The sequence below is a fragment of the Pleuronectes platessa genome, chromosome 9, assembly GCF_947347685.1.
Source record: "Pleuronectes platessa chromosome 9, fPlePla1.1, whole genome shotgun sequence".
Taxonomy (NCBI): domain Eukaryota; kingdom Metazoa; phylum Chordata; class Actinopteri; order Pleuronectiformes; family Pleuronectidae; genus Pleuronectes; species Pleuronectes platessa.
In genome coordinates, this window is record NC_070634.1 from 7529859 (window position 1) to 7547776 (window position 17918).

General features: G+C 42.6%; 3 protein-coding genes across 4 annotated transcripts; 1 reads left to right on the forward strand and 2 right to left on the reverse strand.

The window, feature by feature from the left end:
- The first annotated feature begins 2638 nt into the window (after positions 1-2638).
- Positions 2639-6883, forward strand: gtpbp6 (GTP binding protein 6 (putative)). Its single transcript, XM_053431235.1, has 10 exons — positions 2639-3283; positions 3672-3809; positions 3903-3973; positions 4051-4181; positions 5361-5431; positions 5529-5687; positions 5795-6003; positions 6125-6273; positions 6426-6578; positions 6656-6883. Exons 1-10 carry the CDS (start codon positions 2893-2895, stop codon positions 6780-6782), a joined length of 1599 nt encoding a protein of 532 aa, XP_053287210.1. The 5' UTR covers positions 2639-2892; the 3' UTR covers positions 6783-6883.
- On the reverse strand, positions 5108-12411 carry si:dkey-66a8.7 (PI-PLC X domain-containing protein 1). 2 transcript variants are annotated; one of them, XM_053431237.1, is made up of 6 exons: positions 12154-12411; positions 11094-11230; positions 8470-8598; positions 8232-8387; positions 7964-8147; positions 5108-7322 (listed from the first exon to the last, which is right to left on the reverse strand). In XM_053431237.1, exons 1-6 carry the CDS (start codon positions 12236-12238, stop codon positions 7057-7059), a joined length of 957 nt encoding a protein of 318 aa, XP_053287212.1. In that variant the 5' UTR covers positions 12239-12411; the 3' UTR covers positions 5108-7056. The 2 variants fall into 2 exon arrangements, with proteins under 2 accessions (XP_053287212.1, XP_053287213.1); XM_053431238.1 differs by having other exon boundaries at positions 8470-8630.
- Positions 12412-12864: 453 nt separating this feature from the next.
- Positions 12865-17209, reverse strand: plcxd1 (phosphatidylinositol-specific phospholipase C, X domain containing 1). Its single transcript, XM_053430536.1, has 7 exons — positions 16813-17209; positions 16544-16652; positions 15868-16010; positions 15637-15765; positions 14863-15018; positions 14585-14765; positions 12865-14466 (listed from the first exon to the last, which is right to left on the reverse strand). Exons 2-7 carry the CDS (start codon positions 16635-16637, stop codon positions 14222-14224), a joined length of 948 nt encoding a protein of 315 aa, XP_053286511.1. The 5' UTR covers positions 16638-16652; positions 16813-17209; the 3' UTR covers positions 12865-14221.
- Between the last annotated feature and the right edge of the window lie 709 nt (positions 17210-17918).

Consider the following 17918-nt stretch of genomic DNA (forward strand, 5'->3'; position numbering starts at 1 on the left):
GGGAACAACTCCTCAGGCGCTCACATGTCAAGTGGTCAACCTGAGAAGGACATGATACATTATAATGTCTGAAAAATTAAGAAAATGTTTTCCTCTGTCCTGCACCTAGAGTTGAGAACTTTTTGGATGTGTGTTTCTTTTAAAACCTTTTGAATATTATTATAATAATGAAGTATGAATTTATACATTAAAAAATACATGATAAACTTACAATTCTAACAGTGGTCCCAAATGTCCACATATAAAACAAAGGGAGAACGACTCCTCAAATATATCACAACAACCTGTAATGGAGAATAATTGATCATTTAGTGTACATGATCACATCATTAAGGATCAACACATAAGCACTCTCATCTCTATTTACAGAGTTTACAAGTTTACTGATGCTATGGCAACAGTAAACGACGTTAGTAGCTCTTAGCTAGCTTAGCTAAATCATCTGAACAATAATAACCCATAATATCACAATTCGGCATATTAAAACCAAATCAAAAACGTTTTCTACTCTGTTTTGGACATGTCTCAAAAAGGTAGCCTAGCCAGCCCCAGGCCAACGTTACTTACCATGTCTGCCTCCACTCGCTCATCATTGTCGAGTCCTCCTCGCTCGTCTCCCGGCGCACCTGCTGCTGCTGGGCTGGTGAACCCGGCACCAAATAGGTCCGTCAGTTTGGCACATTTAGCAGCCTCCACCTCCAGAGACTTCAGCTTTTTTCCCCGATGCTTCTCAGCGCCACCCGGGCGTTTTTTACTCTTAATATCCATTTTAAGTTTCTGTCTCAGCAGCAGCCCGTCCCGCGACTCCCCCCCCAAAATGGAATGAGGTCCCGCCCCACCCTGGTTTGTGTTGTGATTGACAGCACTGTCAGGGCTCTCTGAGCCTGTCAGCCCATGACTGATTGACAATGACAAACAATAGATCAATAATATGTGTCGATACTGGCAACACACTGCTAGCCCTCTGTAGCCAATTGGCCGGCCCAATTGGAGGGAATTTAGAGAGGAAGAAGAGAAAAAAAAAGAAAACATAACGGACCAGACCGGCCCACATTGGGTCAACGGCCCACCGGGACGATGCCCGGTATGCCAGATGGCCAGTCCACCCCTGCCTGCGGCTGATGCTCGTAGGAGGCAGCGTGGAGAAAGCCCACGGGCTTGGATGGAACGCGACGCCACTTCTCGCCTCTCCGGTCAGGTGGGGTCCATGGCTTCTTGGAGGAGGCAGATGCCTCCAAGGACACAACAGCCTCCCTGTTACGGGGCCTCCGGGACATCTTTCTCTTCTCTCAATCCAAAGAAACAAGTTCAGGTGAAAGAAACGAGTCGAGTGAAAGACTAGAGTTCAAATAGATCTGTCACTCGAACAGAAAAAACTTTTTTTTTCACAGATGCTATCCATGCAAAAAATGTATTTATAAGTTGTTTAAGTTGTTAAACGATATCTTTTTTCTCTCTTCCGTGCAGTTTGTTTTTTCTTTTATGTAATAAATGTTATTAATGATTTTAATAATTTTGGTTAAAAGAAATACAACTTTTAAGAACAAGATAACCCTGTGGTTCACAAGGAGCTCAGACAATGTGCTCTGTGCTGTAGCTGTGAATCTCGCACTATATGAGTAAAACCAGACATTTATGCTTTTTGTGTTAAAATAAATGTCATACTTTGTGTTTTTTGATTTTCTCCATAACAATATTTATATAGATATTTATTTAGTTTTTTCTCAATAAAGAAATTAAAGAAAAAGTTTATAAAAAAACTTTGTAAATTATTTTTTATTTACAAACTGGTTTATATGCAAACATTGCAGGTATGTGCTTGACACAGAATAAAAGGCTAAATCAGTTGAATAAAAATACATGTACAATTACTTAGAACATCATTATACAAAATAACATATTGCAATCTGACACTGTTCACTGTCTTGCATCTTGCATTTCACTTTTTACTTCACTTTTTGTTTCTTTTATCTATTATATATATTTTATTTAGATATGTATATGTCTAAATAAATGTTAGTTTGTATAAATATTAGAAAAAGGGAGTAAATAATAAGTAAATAGTGAGTAAATATATATTGTTTCTTTTTATGCTTTTCTTATGTGTCTTGTATTTAATGTGTTTTTATGTTTTTATGTTTCTATGTTAATTGTATGCACCAATAACCAGAGCAAATTCCTTGTAGGTGTAAACCTACTTGGCAATAAATACTTTCTGATTCTGATTCTGATATGTATAAAGAAGAGAAAAGAGTTCCTTCTTGTTTATTAAAAAGTTTACTGTAAATTTGCACAGTGTGGTTGCTGTTTTAGTGTCTAAAAGCTATTCAGTCTTGATATCTTCTTTAAATTAATATAGAAACACAGGAAATGACGTAGAAAATACGTAAGCCTATACTTTTTCTCCCTCAGTTAAGACTGTCAGGCAACCTCTCTCCCAAACTTCGAGGAATGCTTCCTCTGATGGGATTTGCGAACCAAACACAAACTCACAACCAGAACCAAAACCATGAACACAATCATATCCACACACCCAAGCACCAGCAGCCTGGCAAGTGTAGGTTTAAAGCGCAGCTTGACAGCAAGAGCTGCCTACCAGTCATGAACCAGGGCTAAAGAACTATGTAAAATCGCATGGGCTGGAACATAACATGCTATCTATTAGCATCATGCAGCTAACACGTAGCTGTAGGTGTGTGTGCGTTGTGAAGTGGAAAACTACTTCAGAGTAGTGGGTCTAAAACCTGCGACAGGAGGAGGCAGTGTGAGCTCTCCACGTTGCTGCCAGCCTGCAGCATGCAAATTGGAGAAGAAGAAGAGAACGTCAACAGAAGGGTGACCTGTCATGATCAGTGTATTTAGCTCAGAGGTGAGAGTGAGATTGAACTGCTGATGGCAGCACTGAGCAGGATCTGTCCAGGGTTAGGATCCTGCACACTGCGCGGTCAGAGAGCAGCAGCAGCAGCAGCAGCAGCCTGCTCTCTGCTCCCCAAACCTCAACATGCACACACCGGTAACACCTGCAAACTACGGTGGCCGAGAGCAACTTCCACCCTGCAGGCCAGAGCTGTCTCACTCTGTGCCCGCAGGTTGAAGAGAGAGGATGGACAGCAAACAGGCTTCACGGACGAGGAGGAGGAGGATGGAGATTTCATCGAGGACAGTGAGGTGGAGGAGCTGTTCCAGCAGCAGGGCCCTGAAGGCACCACGGGGGGACAACACAGGGTCTTCATCGTTCAGCCTGATGTGAAGTGGGGCAGCAGGAAGCAGCATCTGACCACAGGTAACAAGTGTGAATAGATGTGTGAGAGTTTTTTCACTGCAATGTGAAGTTTTGAACCTCTAAGGAGCTGTAAATACTCATCTTTTTTACATCACTAAAAAGCATTTTGAACAAGTATTTATATATTTATATACTGAAACTACTTCTAGTACAACACAGTCATCTCAGCATGCACTAGAGTCATGCCAATCTGCAGAACAGTATCACCTCCACATGCTCCAGACGTCACTGGGTGGTGTTCCACGTTCTGGGCTACAACCTTGACCATTTGCATGCTCAGGCTCTGGCACTGGTGAAGTGGATGATCAGAGATATAACGTTTTAATATTATTAGAATACAGAATGTATTTAATCTATATATTGAAGTTGACTATTCATCTCTCTGCAGCCGAGCTGATGATGGCCGAGGCCGTGGGGCTCGTCAACACTTTAGACAGCTGGAGAGTGGTGGACAAGATCATCCTCTCCACCAAGACTCCAGAGAAGAAGAGGATCTTTGGCAAAGGCAACTTCCAGTCCCTCACAGGTATCATCCTCTCTCAGTGTCCAGCTGTGGATCTATGCACTGGTCCAACTTCTGTGACTAAATCGAACTCTTCTGTGCTTTCACCCCCTTCAGAGAAAATCAGACAAACAGCAGGAATCACTGCTGTGTTTGTGAACGTTGAGCGTCTGTCTCCATTGTCTGAGGTGAGCATGTTTGGAAACCATCCTGGCTGTAGACACAAAGGTTTTGTGTACTCATGCTGGTTTTCTCCTCCACACAGAGGGAGTTTGAGGAAGCGTGGGGAGTTAAAGTCTTCGACAGATACTCGGTGGTCCTTCACATCTTCCGCTGCAACGCCAGAACCAAAGAAGCCAAGTTACAGATCTCTCTGGCCGAGATTCCCTTGTTACGGTAACTTTTTTTCTCGGTTATACAAAATTATATTCAATCCTAGATAAAACATTTCTTGTAGAAAATGTGTTGTGAGTTGGTGCAAATGAAAATGCACAATGTGATGATGCCAGACTGCCAACATCGAAGGCATGGGATGATGTCATTAGCTCCGTGTGTGATGTCACTACTCTAGAAGCCTCCCATGAATAATCATAAGATCCAAAAATGCAGGAAAAGCAGAATATCGGAAAAAAAATAATGAGGGTTAAAAAAATTAAAACGAGAGCTATGTCCCTGTGAGGGAAAGTGTCTGTAGACGGATGATGTCTTAAGCAAAGTATTTATTCTCTATAAGGTAGGCATCAGGGAGACCAGGCTGATGAGCCTCACAGAAAATAAACAAGTTAACACTTGTATTGCCATCACCAAATTTGTAGGAAGATGATGATGTCACAGTGGCCACCAACCATTCATATTCATGCAGAGCTTCTCTTTTGGACAAATATATTCCAATCTCATCTCACAAAACCATTGTTGTGTCTTCCCTGTCTGTTCAGAGATTCAGAGAGTGTCCTCTCAGAGACATCATGTTCCTTCCTCCAGTTGTTATCTGTCTGGCTTTCTAACCCCACACACTTTAATAGAGAAATGAGGACTCAGTGTAGTAATAGTATTATCTAGTAGATTTGGTTAATCTTCCTCTGACTTTACTCTATGTACCATCATGATGGGTTATGGATACCAAAAATAAGACAACGCATCATAAGTGAAATACTAAATAACAAAATAAGAACCAAACCATAAACAAAATTTCCGCAATAGTCCAAAACAAGGTGAAATATTTGATCGTCGAATTCAGTTGAAGTTGTTTACAACTTTGTGACTGAATCATGTGTGAATGTAGAATAATAAAGAAAAAGGAAGACTATAGTGCAACTGCTGTGTCAGCGTTAAAACTAATAGATTTATTTAGCTTTAGGAACTTAATTTGTACAATTTAGAAAAATAATGAAAAATACAACAGTCAACATAATCCATTCTCAGCATATCGAAGGGAGGAAGTGGGGACGGATGTTCAGTAGAAAGACGAAGGTAAATAGAAAAAAGGGGGGTGGTTGTAGCAGCAGGTGTAGAGGGTGTGTGTTGTGTCCTCAGCTGTCGTCTTTACTGTTCGAACACTCTTTATATCGCTGGCAGATCTCGTTTGAAGAATGAAATGGGAAACATGGATCAGCAAGGTGGAGGATCAAGATACATCGGCGGTTCAGGTACTGTGCCATCGCCGCACCTGAGTGTCTGCCTGCATGAACAGTAGCTGAGCTGCCCGGGTAGAACAACACTCTGCTTGGTATGTGCTCCTTGCAGGTGAGACACTGTTTGAGGTCCAGCAGCGGCTGCTGAAGGAGCGCGAGTTAAAGATTCGCTCAGCCCTGGAAAAACTGCGCAGGAAGAGGCACCTGCTGCGTTCTCAGCGCAAACGTAACGAGTTCCCCATCGTCTCTGTGTTGGGATACACAAACTGTGGTGAGACTGGAAACACACACACACACATACTCACACTCACACACACACCAGGTCAAGCTAAACAATGTACCAGTGCTGTAGATATTTCTCTCCCGTTGTCTGCTCAGGGAAAACCACTCTGATCAAAGCTCTGACTGGGGACAGCGCTCTCCAGCCCAGAAACCAACTCTTCGCCACCCTGGATGTCACGGTCCATGCCGGCCAGCTTCCCAGCCGCATGACGGTTCTGTATGTGGACACCATCGGCTTCCTGTCCCAGCTGCCCCACCAGCTCATCGACTCCTTCTCGGCCACCCTGGACGATATCAAACACTCTGTATGTACATGAGGCTCACATCGCTGTGTGATGGGATGATTTGCTGACAGAACATTTAAAGTAAAAAATAACCTCATAGTCGAATGTGTGAACTCTATGCTCGTTTCGCTCCCACTTCCAGGATCTGTTGATTCACGTCAGAGACATAAGTCATCCAGAGGCGGTGAATCAGAAGGTGAACGTCCTGAATGTCCTCAAGAACCTCAAGGTCCCCGACAGGCTGACGAGCTCCATGATAGAAGTCCACAATAAAACTGATCTCGTAAACAAGTAATAGCAACAACTCTTTTTGCACCTACGAGTTTTTCCACAGCTATTTTGAAGACCTTCACAATAAGATCAAGGATGTAAGCGATATGATGGGTTACATTTGTCAAAAGGAAGAAACACTCATCTCTTTTTTATAATCTTTATATTCTCAGTTATCAGTGTGCAGAGCCTGAGGCACTACCCGTATCTGCCCTGCAAGAGCGAGGCCTAGACGAGCTGAAGGAGGTAGTGGAAGAAGAGATCGTAAACTCCACTGGGAAACGCATTTTAGATCTGAAAGTCAACCTCAGCACTTCTCAATTAAGGTGTGAGCTGCTTCTCTTACTTTTTAATGTTTAAAATAACAAATCATCCGTAAGTAAATGTGCATCTTCATCCCCAGCTGGCTTTACAAAGAGGCTGTCGTTCAGGACGTGCAGGTGAACGCAGACGACGGCTCGGCTGTCGTCAAGGTTCTCATCAGCACCGCAGCTTACGGACGCTACAAGAAGCTGTTCCCGGGCAGATAGCAGAGTACGGGGCAGAAGTACTGAAGTGTTCCATGTGGGTCAAAGAGACATTAAAAGAATGTATTGTACATTGTATTCAAATAAATGAAAATAATAATTTAGTTAAAGAATGATGTGCATTCTTGTAAACACATACATATGAATTGCACGTTGCAGAATGAGTTAGGATTTTTTTTAAACACAAAACACAATTCGGACAAAACTGCATATACATTGAGAGAGATATAGAGAAGGAACAATAGGGTTGTGAGCTGTAGTGGAATCCAATCACATCTTATATTATTTTCTTTATCGAACTGGAATCCTTCCATAAAAGTTTTTGGTTGAGTGCAATGACCAGAGAGCAGAGGGGAAGTGTCCCCACAAAGTCTCCTGCGATGATGTTCAGGCTCTTGGACTGCGAGCCAGGGATCTGCTCCTCCAGCCAGTTCTTCAAACACTCCCAGTTACTGTAAGTCAGCGTCCGCAGCGACTCCTTTGGATGTGTGAGGATGTAACCCTTATCAGCCGTCAGGTTCAGGCCAGAGACAAAGAAGCCATCTGAGGGAAAAGTGTATTTTTGAAAAAACACATCCAGAATTACCACTGAAAAGGCTCAAATCTCTCACACTGTACACTTTGAAAGTAAAGCTGATTTCAGACATGTACTGAACTCCGAAAAATCTCCAGAAATTCTCTGGCAGGTCTGCATGTGAGAATACATATGTCTTAGTGACTTCTCCTGCCAGCTCCAAGTGAACATGCTTCAGAACGTCCAAAAGAGAGAACACAGCAGGAGATCCTCTGCAGGATTTTACTGCATGTGTGTATTGATGACATTTCTAGCACCCAAGACTCCCAAAAAAAGTTACAAATATCTCAGGATGAAAAAGCAGAGCATTTTACAAAACGCAGGGGAAGATGTCAAGAGAGCTTTTGGTGATAAGGGCTGACGCAGTGTTGATGTGCTGTAAACAAAAACACGTGATCTTCGCAGCAGCATTAATATATTACGTCCTGCCTCTGCCTGCTGCACCACCCCTCGCTTCAACACTCTGATTCCTGTGTTGTGAATGCAAATGAGCACAGAATCTCCTGCTGTGTTGCTCATATGTGAAAGACAAACGCTGGAGAAAGACCAGACTCCATCGTGCGGACATCCTTCGGATCTCATGTCTGAAAACAGCTTAAGTCAAACTCACCTGGACGCCCCCTATCTTTGTTCCTGTCCAGGTAACTGATCAGTCCCTGTGCCGTGCGCTGGTCGGCCCAGTGGTAGGGGATGTCAGGCCAGAGTTCCTGATGTCTCAACGCACACTGGGAGTCGTAGGTCAGGATGACCTGGTAACCAGATGCCCACAGGCTCCGCAGGGTAAGGACAGATTCCTGTGCGGTTGCAAGTTTGATGTGTTAGGGCCCAGTGTAGTTTTACAACCATACAACTACTGTGTAAGGAGAAAGAAAACGAACCGTCCGGGGACAGAGTTTGGAGGCAAACAGCTTCTTCAGGGAAAAAATGAACAATTCGTGACATCTGTCGTCCATTCCCTCAAAATGGCTGCAATCGAGGATAACAATCTCTTTAGGATGAGACTTCAGCCAAATGGCAACAGACAGCAGTGTTTCCTGTAAAGGAAGGACATGTACTGTAAATATTCCATAAAATCCGTAAACCAAAGCATTTCTATTATTCCTTTATGAAACTTACCAAAACTGTTAGATGAGTGTAAATGACGTGAGTGAAATAGAGGTCGCAGGATGAGTCGTTTTGTTTGTGTGCAACGCGGAGATCAAAGAAACGAATCCCCATCGAAAGCTGCTCCTCGATGCTTTTATCCTGAAAAGAAGAGTAACTCAGTTCACTGAGCACTGCAGAGAATAAGATATGCGGATTTAAAGTAATTTACATCAATTGTATCAAATACCACAGACAGATGTTGCTTCCAGTACATGTGAGTTCCCCTTAGGGGAGTCATTTAACCCACGTTCACAAATCACAATGGGTTAGGGTGAAATGAAACAGTTCTCCAATAGTTCTCCTATTAGAGAATAGGTTGTGATCGTAAAGCAGCTCCAATCTGCACGTCTTTGTACTGTTAAAGGAATTTGGAGTTTCCTGAAAAAACCCACGCAAACATGGAGGCAACATGCAAACTTCACACAGGGAGACCCTACCCAACCAGGATTCAAGCCTGAAACCACCATGCTGAGCAAAATGAAGATTAAAAATTGGACTTTGCTTGACAGAAACACAACAAAATAAATGTTTTCTCCCAGGTGGCCACAGAAATCTGTCAATGCCTGTGTGAAGCTCTAGAGATCTACTAATAGTTAATCCTGTAAGTTTGGTTTTAGTTTTCTGGCAAACTAACGACTGTATCATCTTTGAAAGATATGAGGAGTGAGTCCCCTGGTTGAACTCAGGACCCCCCCCCCACACACATGCTATCATATGTGTTTTCTGGGCTGTCTGATTAGACTTGTTGTTTTGAGCAATACTAGGGATTACATGAGGTCACCAAACTCTATGTATCTATAGATAGGCCTGTTAAGCTGACAGGGCTCCATAGCAGCCCTCTGATCCCTGCAAACATTTAGACTTGTCTAAGTAGCAACAAGAACAAAAAGATAATGCAGCAATAAAATCATATATCATCATAATCCCATATTGGTCCTCACACCACTTTGAAATGTTACATATTAGACATATTACATTTATGTTACTTATCAGGTTGTCTGAATCATATCGCTAACACCCAAGATAAAGAAACAAGGATCAGTATGAAAGGTTTATTATATTAAAGAAGATATTTTCACCTTATTAGAAAATATAAACATGTGACATTATACACAAACATTTCACATTATAATTTTTCTGTCATGGCAGCATTAGGATTCGGCAACAGCTGTACTTTGAGACGCCTAACATCGCACATACAGTGCCTTGCATAAGTATTCACCCCCCTCTTTTGGGGTATGTCTCTACCAGCTTTGCACATCTAGAGATGGAAAGGTTTGTCCATTCTTCTTGGCAAAAAAGATGAAGCTCAGTCAGATTGGATGGAGACCGTCTGTGAACCGCAATCTTCAAGTCTTGCCATAGATTCTCTATTGGATTGAGGTCTGGGCTTTGACTGGGCCATTTTAAGACATTAACATTCTTTAATCCAAACCATTCCTTTGTAGCTCTGGCTGTATGTTTAGGGTCATTGTCCTGCTGGAAGATGAACCTCCGCCCCAGTCTCAAGTCTTTTGCAGACTGCATCAGATTTTCTTCAAGGATTTCCCTGTATTTGGCTCCATCCATCTTTCCCTCTATTCTGACCAGTTTCCCTGTACCTGCTGAAGAGAAGCATCCCCACAGCATGATGCTACCACCACCATGTTTCACTGTTGGGATGGTGTGCTCAGGGTGATGGGCAGTGTTGGGTTTTCGCCACACATAGCGTTTTGCATTGAGGCCAAAAAGTTCAATTTTGTTCTCATCTGACCAGAGCACCTTCTTCCACATGTTTGCTGTGTCTCCCACATGGCTTCTGGCAAACTCCAAACGGGATTTTTTATGGATCCCTTTCAACAATGGCTTTCTTCTTGCCACTCTTCCATAAAGGCCAGATTTGTGGAGTAGACGACTAATAGTTGTCCTGTGGACAGATTCTCCCACCTCAGCTGTGGATCTCTGCAACTCCTCCAGAGTAACCATGAGCCTCCTGGTTGCTTCTCTGATTAATTTTCTCCTTGTCCGACTCTTCAGTTTGGGTGGACGGCCTCCTCTTGGTAGGTTTGCGGTTGTGCCATATTCTTTCCATTTTCTTATGATGGATTTTATGGTGCTCAGAGAGATGTTCAAAGCTCTGGATATTTTTTTATAACCTAACCCTGCTTCATATTTCTCCACAACTTTATCCCTGACCTGTTTGGTGAGCTCCTTGGTCTTCATGATGCTGTTTGTTCAGTAATGATCTCCAACAAACTCTGAGTCCGTCACAGAACAGGTGTATTTATACTGAGATTAAATTGCAGACAGGTGGACCCTATTTACTAATTATGTGACTTGCAAATGTGACTTGTGAATGCAATTGGTCGCACCAGATCTTTGTTAGGGGTTTCACAGTAAAGGGGCTGAATACATATGCACTCAACACTTTTCAGATTTTTATTTGTAAATAATTGTGAAATCCATGTAATATTTCCCCCCACTTCCAAATGATGCACTATTTTGTGTTGGTCCATTACATAAACTCACGATGAAATAAATTTGAATCTGTGGTTATACCATGACAAAATGTAGAAAAGTCCAAAGGGGGTGGATACTTATGCAAGGCACTGTACCTGTGTGGTCGACCATTTGAAAATGGTAGGTCTGGTTAAGCAGTAGAAAAGTCCATCCATGATCCTTAAGAAGTCCGACTCAGACCTGACCAGGGGGGAGTTAATGTCCAGGCAGTAGCTCATGGCATCGTGGCTCCCTGCATCAACACATGTGAATCAACACATCAACAAAGATTATTAAGATTTTTATATGTGACTGAGACACAACATCAACATAGATAGCTGGCATTTAATGTATGTAAAATAACACCGGTTGAGTCAATAATTAAAATGTATACATAATTCAACATGAAAACTAATAAAACTAATTCTGTTTCATTTTATGAAATGCATTGACTATAAAATCTCCATTACAGATAAACCAGGTACGATGAATACAACGTTTTCAAACTTCACTCTGCTTCAATACTTTATATAGAGCAGACTTACGGATTTGTCAAATTTTATATATTGTTTGTCTTATTTTGAAAAGCTGTGATCTTGAGTATGAAGATCGTGTCAACTGACGTCACCTCCAGCTACACTTCAGGGGGATGCAGTACAGGGACACCCAGTGTCCAGGTGAGGGGGGAGGGGGTGGTTAAAATTGCCTTACAGACTTTTGAAATAGCTGACATGCAGTGTTTGAAATATTCAACAGCACAATTTAGTTTAACTTTATGGAGAAAAAAAACGTCTTCGTGGCAGACAAACCAGGTCGGATGAACGCAAAGTTTTCTAATGTCAATCTGCACCAAAGAACAGCCTATTCCTGACAGACAGGTTTGTGTGACATAAGGTGCATGTATGTAATGCACCTTACGCCTCTAGAATACAGGAAGTCTAAAGCTCAACTACAGAAAATCACCTAAATGAATACAGATGAACATAAAATAATCACTACACAATACAAGAATAGAAGTGTAACCAAAACAGGCTCGTATATAGAAAACATTTAGGAACACAAACAGTCCGGAAGGCAGACATGCAGGTGCAGAGAGAAAGGAAGTATTGAATGACACTATAGCGAAGAGTCGTATTTAAATGTGTGTAGGAGTCATTATGAGAGAGTCACTTGTACCAGGTATGGCCAGGTCTGTGAGCGGGATGTCCCACAGCTGCTCTGGTAAAGATGACATCCAGTCCTGGCAGTTGCTGAGGTCCATGTCGAGCGGAGACTCACTAAAACCAGGTCTGGGTCCGAGCTAGATGGATCTGAGAATCCTGCTGGGACCAGACATCCTGTGATTACTGGTCCTACCCTTCAACCATCGACCGCACTCTGAAGGAGGAGGAGGGGGAGGAGGAGGAGGAGAAGTAGGAGACATTCAGACGTTTCCTGATTCTTTAGCTGAAAAAAAAAAGACAACTTTATTAGCAGTAGGATGTAAGAACAAGGCATATGTGCGCTCTGTTCCAGGGGCGTTTCAAGGGACTTTGGGATTGATGGGCAAACGGCGGCATAAACACATCAACCCCCCCCCCCCCCCCCCCAACCCAGCCCCACCCCTGGCGAGAAGAAATACACATGACAGACTAAAACAAGATTATGTTTGTTTTTTTGGGCATGAAATGTCATAACATTGTTCATGACATTTCTGAAATGTCAGAAATGTCATGAACACACCCACTCGCTCATGGTGCATCCTGCAGAGGATCTCCTGCTGTATTCTCACAGGGGCCCATTATCATCATTATCATTAGCCAAATTTTGTTACCAAGGGACTGGCAGGAGAAATCAAAAAAGAAGCAGCCAACTTGATGTAGAAAAACGACAAAAAAGGAAGCAGAATACAGCAAACTTTTTGATTTAATAATTACAGTATTAAAAAAAAAGATTCTGGACATTTATAATTATATTATGAGTTCTTTAACTCTTCAAGTATAACTGGATTTATCATTAAACACATGTCAGACCATGCATCTGAGATAACTGTAGACACTGGTTTACTGATTCTGTGGGTCAGACCTTGTCAAGTGGATTAAACAGAAATTGTACATTTTAAAGATCAGTTGCATGTTATATGGAAAAAAATACATGAACACATTATGACTGTTGAGGACTTAGATGTTGAGGTAAAATATTGTGTGGCTGTCTAAATCTAAATATGCCATCAGTCGTCAGCAAGAGTCAGTTCAATACACTGATCAATTAACAGATCAATCATACCTAACATCAACAGAGCTGGAAACAAAATTCATATCATTTGTTGGTGATTTGGGGAGAAAAAACATTTTATATCTCTATCCATTGAAACGTAGTTTAACACCATTTAAAAAGATTGTTGCAACAGTACATGCAATTTCCTTTTTACAATCAAATTTTCATCTCTAAACATGATAATCACCTCATCCTGACACAATTCCTGCAAATGCTCAGTCAAATTTCCGTTTTTGGCACAAAGATAATAAGGTTTTGAATTCAACTTGAAGTTTGTATTCCATTTTTCATCATCGTAGTTACTTGTATATTTAGTAGTCCATGTCCCCTGTCTGCATAGTGAGTAAATAAAGTGAGATAATCAGCTTAAAAATGCTCAGGTTTATTCGAAAAGCTCATCTCCACAGGCACAGTGGTGCAGTATTACTTTAAATCAAGGCCTAACCTGTTACCTAAACTCAGTAGTAAGTAGAACAAACCAGGTTTGGTTCATGCAAATAACTTTTCCATGCAGTTTCATGTCTCCTCTACATTCTCTATGGACAAATACAGTACGTGTGCAGTAGGTGGTAAAGTTAGGTTGCTTCTCAAACTTCTGCTCACATTTAGAAAAGTTTCTACATTACAGTCATATGTGCTCTTTGAATATATTGTGCTTACTCTTCTAAAATGCCTGCGGTGATAAGGTGAGATTAGTAGTATCATTATTGCTTTGGTCACCACTGGTCACCTTGCTGAAAATGGTGCATTGCATAAAGAGTGAACTGAATGTAAACAAACAAATGCATGTCAAAATACCAAAGGTCTGTTTCCAAGCAATTTAAAAATTGAAATGTACATTTCACTGCCTCCAATAGGTGCATTTATGTTTAAATAAACTATTCAAGTACTTTTTTCCCCGTCACGTTTAACAAAACAAGCTCGTGTGTGTTTTTCATGCTGTGATTCACATTTTCTTTTTTGTAAAATAATGCATTCTGGTGAAAAGTCATGAGGACCATTTCAGTAGTTTCTCATTCAGCGTAACAACAGTTGGTACAAAGTGGCTCTCTGTGATGAAGTCCCCAGCGATGATGTTGAGGGAGCCCACCCTGGAGCCGGGCGTCTGCTCTTTGACCCAGCTGAGCAGCGTCGGATACGTGGACGTCACCAGGTCCTTCAGGGACTCTGTCGGGTGAGTGCAGATGTATTTCAGGTCCTCGGTCAGATTAATTCCTGTGACAAAGAGACCTCCTGAAACACAAAATAATACACATGATATTATGATATGATATGATCGATTACAGCGTTAACAAAAAACTCGAGCATTGCTGTCCAGCCTGTGTCTGGTAGTCCATCAGCAGCAGATTACCTGGTCTGCCATGTGGCTTCCTGTTCTCAAACTCCTCAATAAGAGCCTCAGCTTTGCATTTATTGGCCCACCAGTAAGGAACATGTGGCCACAGCTCACTGTGACAGCTGGCGATATTGTGCTCATAGGAAACTATCACCTGGTAGCCAATAGCCCACAGGTTTCGAAGAGTTAACGCTTCCTGAAATCAACAGAAAATCGTTATTTAAAATCAAACATTAAGCTGTTAAACAAAATAAAAAATGATTGCCAGTCTCAGTCTGCAGCAGAGGTTGTACCGTTTTGGGACAGAGTTTGGAGGTGAAAACGTTGCGTATGGTTGTGAGCAGCAGCATGTGGAGCTCCGGGCTCAGGCCCAGGAAGTGGCTGAAGGAGAGAATGACCACCTCTTTGGGATGAGCGTCCAGCCACTCTCTTATCTCCAGGAGAACAGTCTGTCAGGAAAAACACAAGGTGCCGTTTAGTCTGCTTTTAAATCACAATTGTCAGCCTTGGTTAAAAGTTAAATAGTGCACCATCCAATTAGCTGACAACATCCAGCCACAAACTGTGTGGAGTGATGACACTGCTGTGGTCCATTCCTGTTTGCCAGACCTGGGCCACAACTAAACCATAGCAATACCGCATGTCAACTAAAGGTGCCATAGGGGGCAAGAATTTGTTGTGCTAATTGGACCATATTCACCATTTACAACTTTAGGGTCGGAGGTGATGCAGCATTGAGTGAAGTGGCCCACATCTGTATGCTATCTGGGAAGGAACATCCCCAGGGTCAGGTGTTTTAAAGGATGAGTTGGTTGGCATTCACCCGTGAGTCTACTACACGATCATGAGTGGCTGATAGACCGAATAAAAAGAGTCTGTTTGTGGTTGTTCACATGTTTCCTGTTATGGAGGTGCATGTGAAGACTCTTCTGCAGTAACTGCACTACATTAAAAACCTACAAAGCAGGAGCAACACAATTATACATCTTACTGCAGTGATGAGTCTCCGCAGACCATGAATGTATCATGGTCGTGTACACATGTGTGGCTGCATGTTGTAATTGTACCTCCACAGTCAGTGTGGTGTAAACACCGTGGTAGAAATACAGATCGCTGGAGCTGTCATTGGGCCTGTGTGCAATCCTCAGGTCACAGTATCTGACCCCACAGTCCAGCTGCTGCTTTATAGTGTACTCCTGCAAGACAAGCATCCAGGAATTCATTATAGGAGGCTCAGCTTAAAAAAATCATAATTTCACCAACAACTATCTTGTGTATCTTCTTCTGTGATCCGTTACCTGGGTTACAGCCCACTTGTAGACAAATGGTCGAATAAGGGGCTTCATGTATTTGTCCAGCTTTTGAAGCATGTCTGGTTGGGTGAGGTCAACTGGGGATCTGTCATTCATATCCAGACAGTAGGTTATTGCATTGTGGCTGCCTAATTGGGGCGAAGATAATAAAACATAATCACCATTAGACAAATGGTTATTCACATATTCCCTCAGGATGCAACAAGATACATTTACCAGTGAATAGTCGAGGTGGATTGACTTGATCCGGCCCCGTACAAGATTTTACATGAGAGATGAGGAGTGCAAAACTTAAATTCTATTCCTCACAGTTGTGTTGTTTTATGTCCTGTTAAGGTTTGTAACAAAAAAAAACCTGTGCCAATAAACAGGGTGGATTGTTACATGTGTACACATTTCTTAATGATGCACGTGCAAACATGTCAAATTAATCAATGTCTTACTTCTTTGTTACACTGTTATGCTGCTTATGTGCTGTCAAACTGGTGAGGCTGGTTTCTTTGTTTGCATGTGTTTTCTTTAATGGCAGTGCACGCAGCTCGGCAGGGTCACCCTTCAAACAGGAGCCAGGTGGATCCAACCACACACACGGCACACATATTTCCAACAACACCATTCAGTCACTGTCTACCGTGCAGCGAGCAGATCTGTGGCAGCCTACCTGGGATGGCCAGGTGGTACAGGGGGGTGTCCCACAGAGCACAGGGAAGGTGAGACATCCAGCTCTCCATGGGCAGCTCACTCAGGCTAGACATAGCGAGCTCCAGTGTCTGCACAGAGATCAGTGTTCAGGGTTTCCACTTCTGGAGGCTGTTATCATGTTACAGCACATAGGCAGACACACAGGACACTGTGGTGTGTGTGAATGGTTGGGATCAGTGTGACTAAGTCAACATGAGAGAGGTGTTGTCCTGTTTGTCTCACACTCACTGATCAGAGAGCCCCGGCTGTGTCCTCCTCCCCGTCAACCACACAACTCGGTCAGTGTGAAACTACAGCCGGGAGAAGTCGTCCATCCCGCATCGTCACAACATGTCATGGCTGAGCAACACACATGGCCGGGGATGAGGAGGATGTTGACGAGATCCAGAGAAGCAGCGTGGCCGCGATCCTTCAGTCCGCCGGTTACCTGCGAATCCCGGAAGAGCGGGGACCATGTGCCCGGCGCATTCTCCTTAACATCGACTGTCGATTATCCAAAACATGTCCACGTATGGTAATGCTGTGGTGCACCGGACAGCGTGTGGGACAGGCGGCCGGGTGCTAGTCGGTCCCCTGGGCTGCAGCAGGATGTGCAGCAGGGAGGGCGGCACCGAGCCTGCTGACAGATCAGCAGATACACAGGCTCCTCTTAAAGAGACCCGGAGCTGATGTCCTCTGACACACGCCGAGCAGAGAGACGCTGCTCCAGCATCTCAGACACACGTGGTTCCCCCCAAGTCAGACCCCCTGCTGAGAGGGTGTGGTCAGAGCTGATACGGGCTATGACCTGACCTGTAGGAGTCATTATCAGGTCATTACAGTTTGTCCAATACTATCAAACTGAACTAATCTCATCCTGGTCACCACCCTCAGCCTTTCTTTCAGGCTAAAAACCATATGTTTTGCATGGTTAATGAAGACAGGGAACATGTTTAACATAGTTGCTGCTTGCTAAATATCGGTCTGTTAGCATTGTCATTGTGAAACATGTTGGTGCGAACCTTCCGTTCTTTTTAAATTCTATGTAGAGTGTCTTTGAGCTCCTTAAAAAGTGGAATACAAATAAAATGTATAAGTAATCTAATGTATTTCTACAATATATATATATATATATATATACTTTATGAGTGAGTCCTCCTCAAACAGTTCTAAGCAGCACAATAAAAAGTGTATATATATATATATATACACACATATATACACACCTTTTGTTGTTTTGTCCTGGGCGTTGTGTGGGCTTTTTATAAACAGCCCAGTGTTTTCTATGAGCGACCTTGTGTTTGTAACACTTCCATTGTTGTCTGTCTTTGTAGATTTTTTTATGATCAGTATCG

Coding starts and splice junctions, on each gene's coding strand:
- gtpbp6 (XM_053431235.1), top strand. CDS start 2,893: ATGGCAGCACTGAGCAGGATCTGTCCAGGGTTAGGATCCTGCACACTG. Junction 5,688..5,794: donor GTTGGGATACACAAACTGTG/GTGAGACTGGAA, acceptor TTGTCTGCTCAG/GGAAAACCACTCTGATCAAA. Junction 6,004..6,124: donor TGGACGATATCAAACACTCT/GTATGTACATGA, acceptor TCCCACTTCCAG/GATCTGTTGATTCACGTCAG.
- plcxd1 (XM_053430536.1), bottom strand. CDS start 16,637: ATGTCTAGCCTGAGTGAGCTGCCCATGGAGAGCTGGATGTCTCACCTT. Junction 16,011..16,543: donor GTACCACCTGGCCATCCCAG/GTAGGCTGCCAC, acceptor CGCCCCAATTAG/GCAGCCACAATGCAATAACC. Junction 15,766..15,867: donor ACAAGTGGGCTGTAACCCAG/GTAACGGATCAC, acceptor CTTGTCTTGCAG/GAGTACACTATAAAGCAGCA.
- si:dkey-66a8.7 (XM_053431237.1), bottom strand. CDS start 12,238: ATGGACCTCAGCAACTGCCAGGACTGGATGTCATCTTTACCAGAGCAG. Junction 8,599..11,093: donor TCAAATGGTCGACCACACAG/GTACAGTGCCTT, acceptor TCTTCTTTTCAG/GATAAAAGCATCGAGGAGCA. Junction 8,388..8,469: donor ACACTCATCTAACAGTTTTG/GTAAGTTTCATA, acceptor CTTCCTTTACAG/GAAACACTGCTGTCTGTTGC.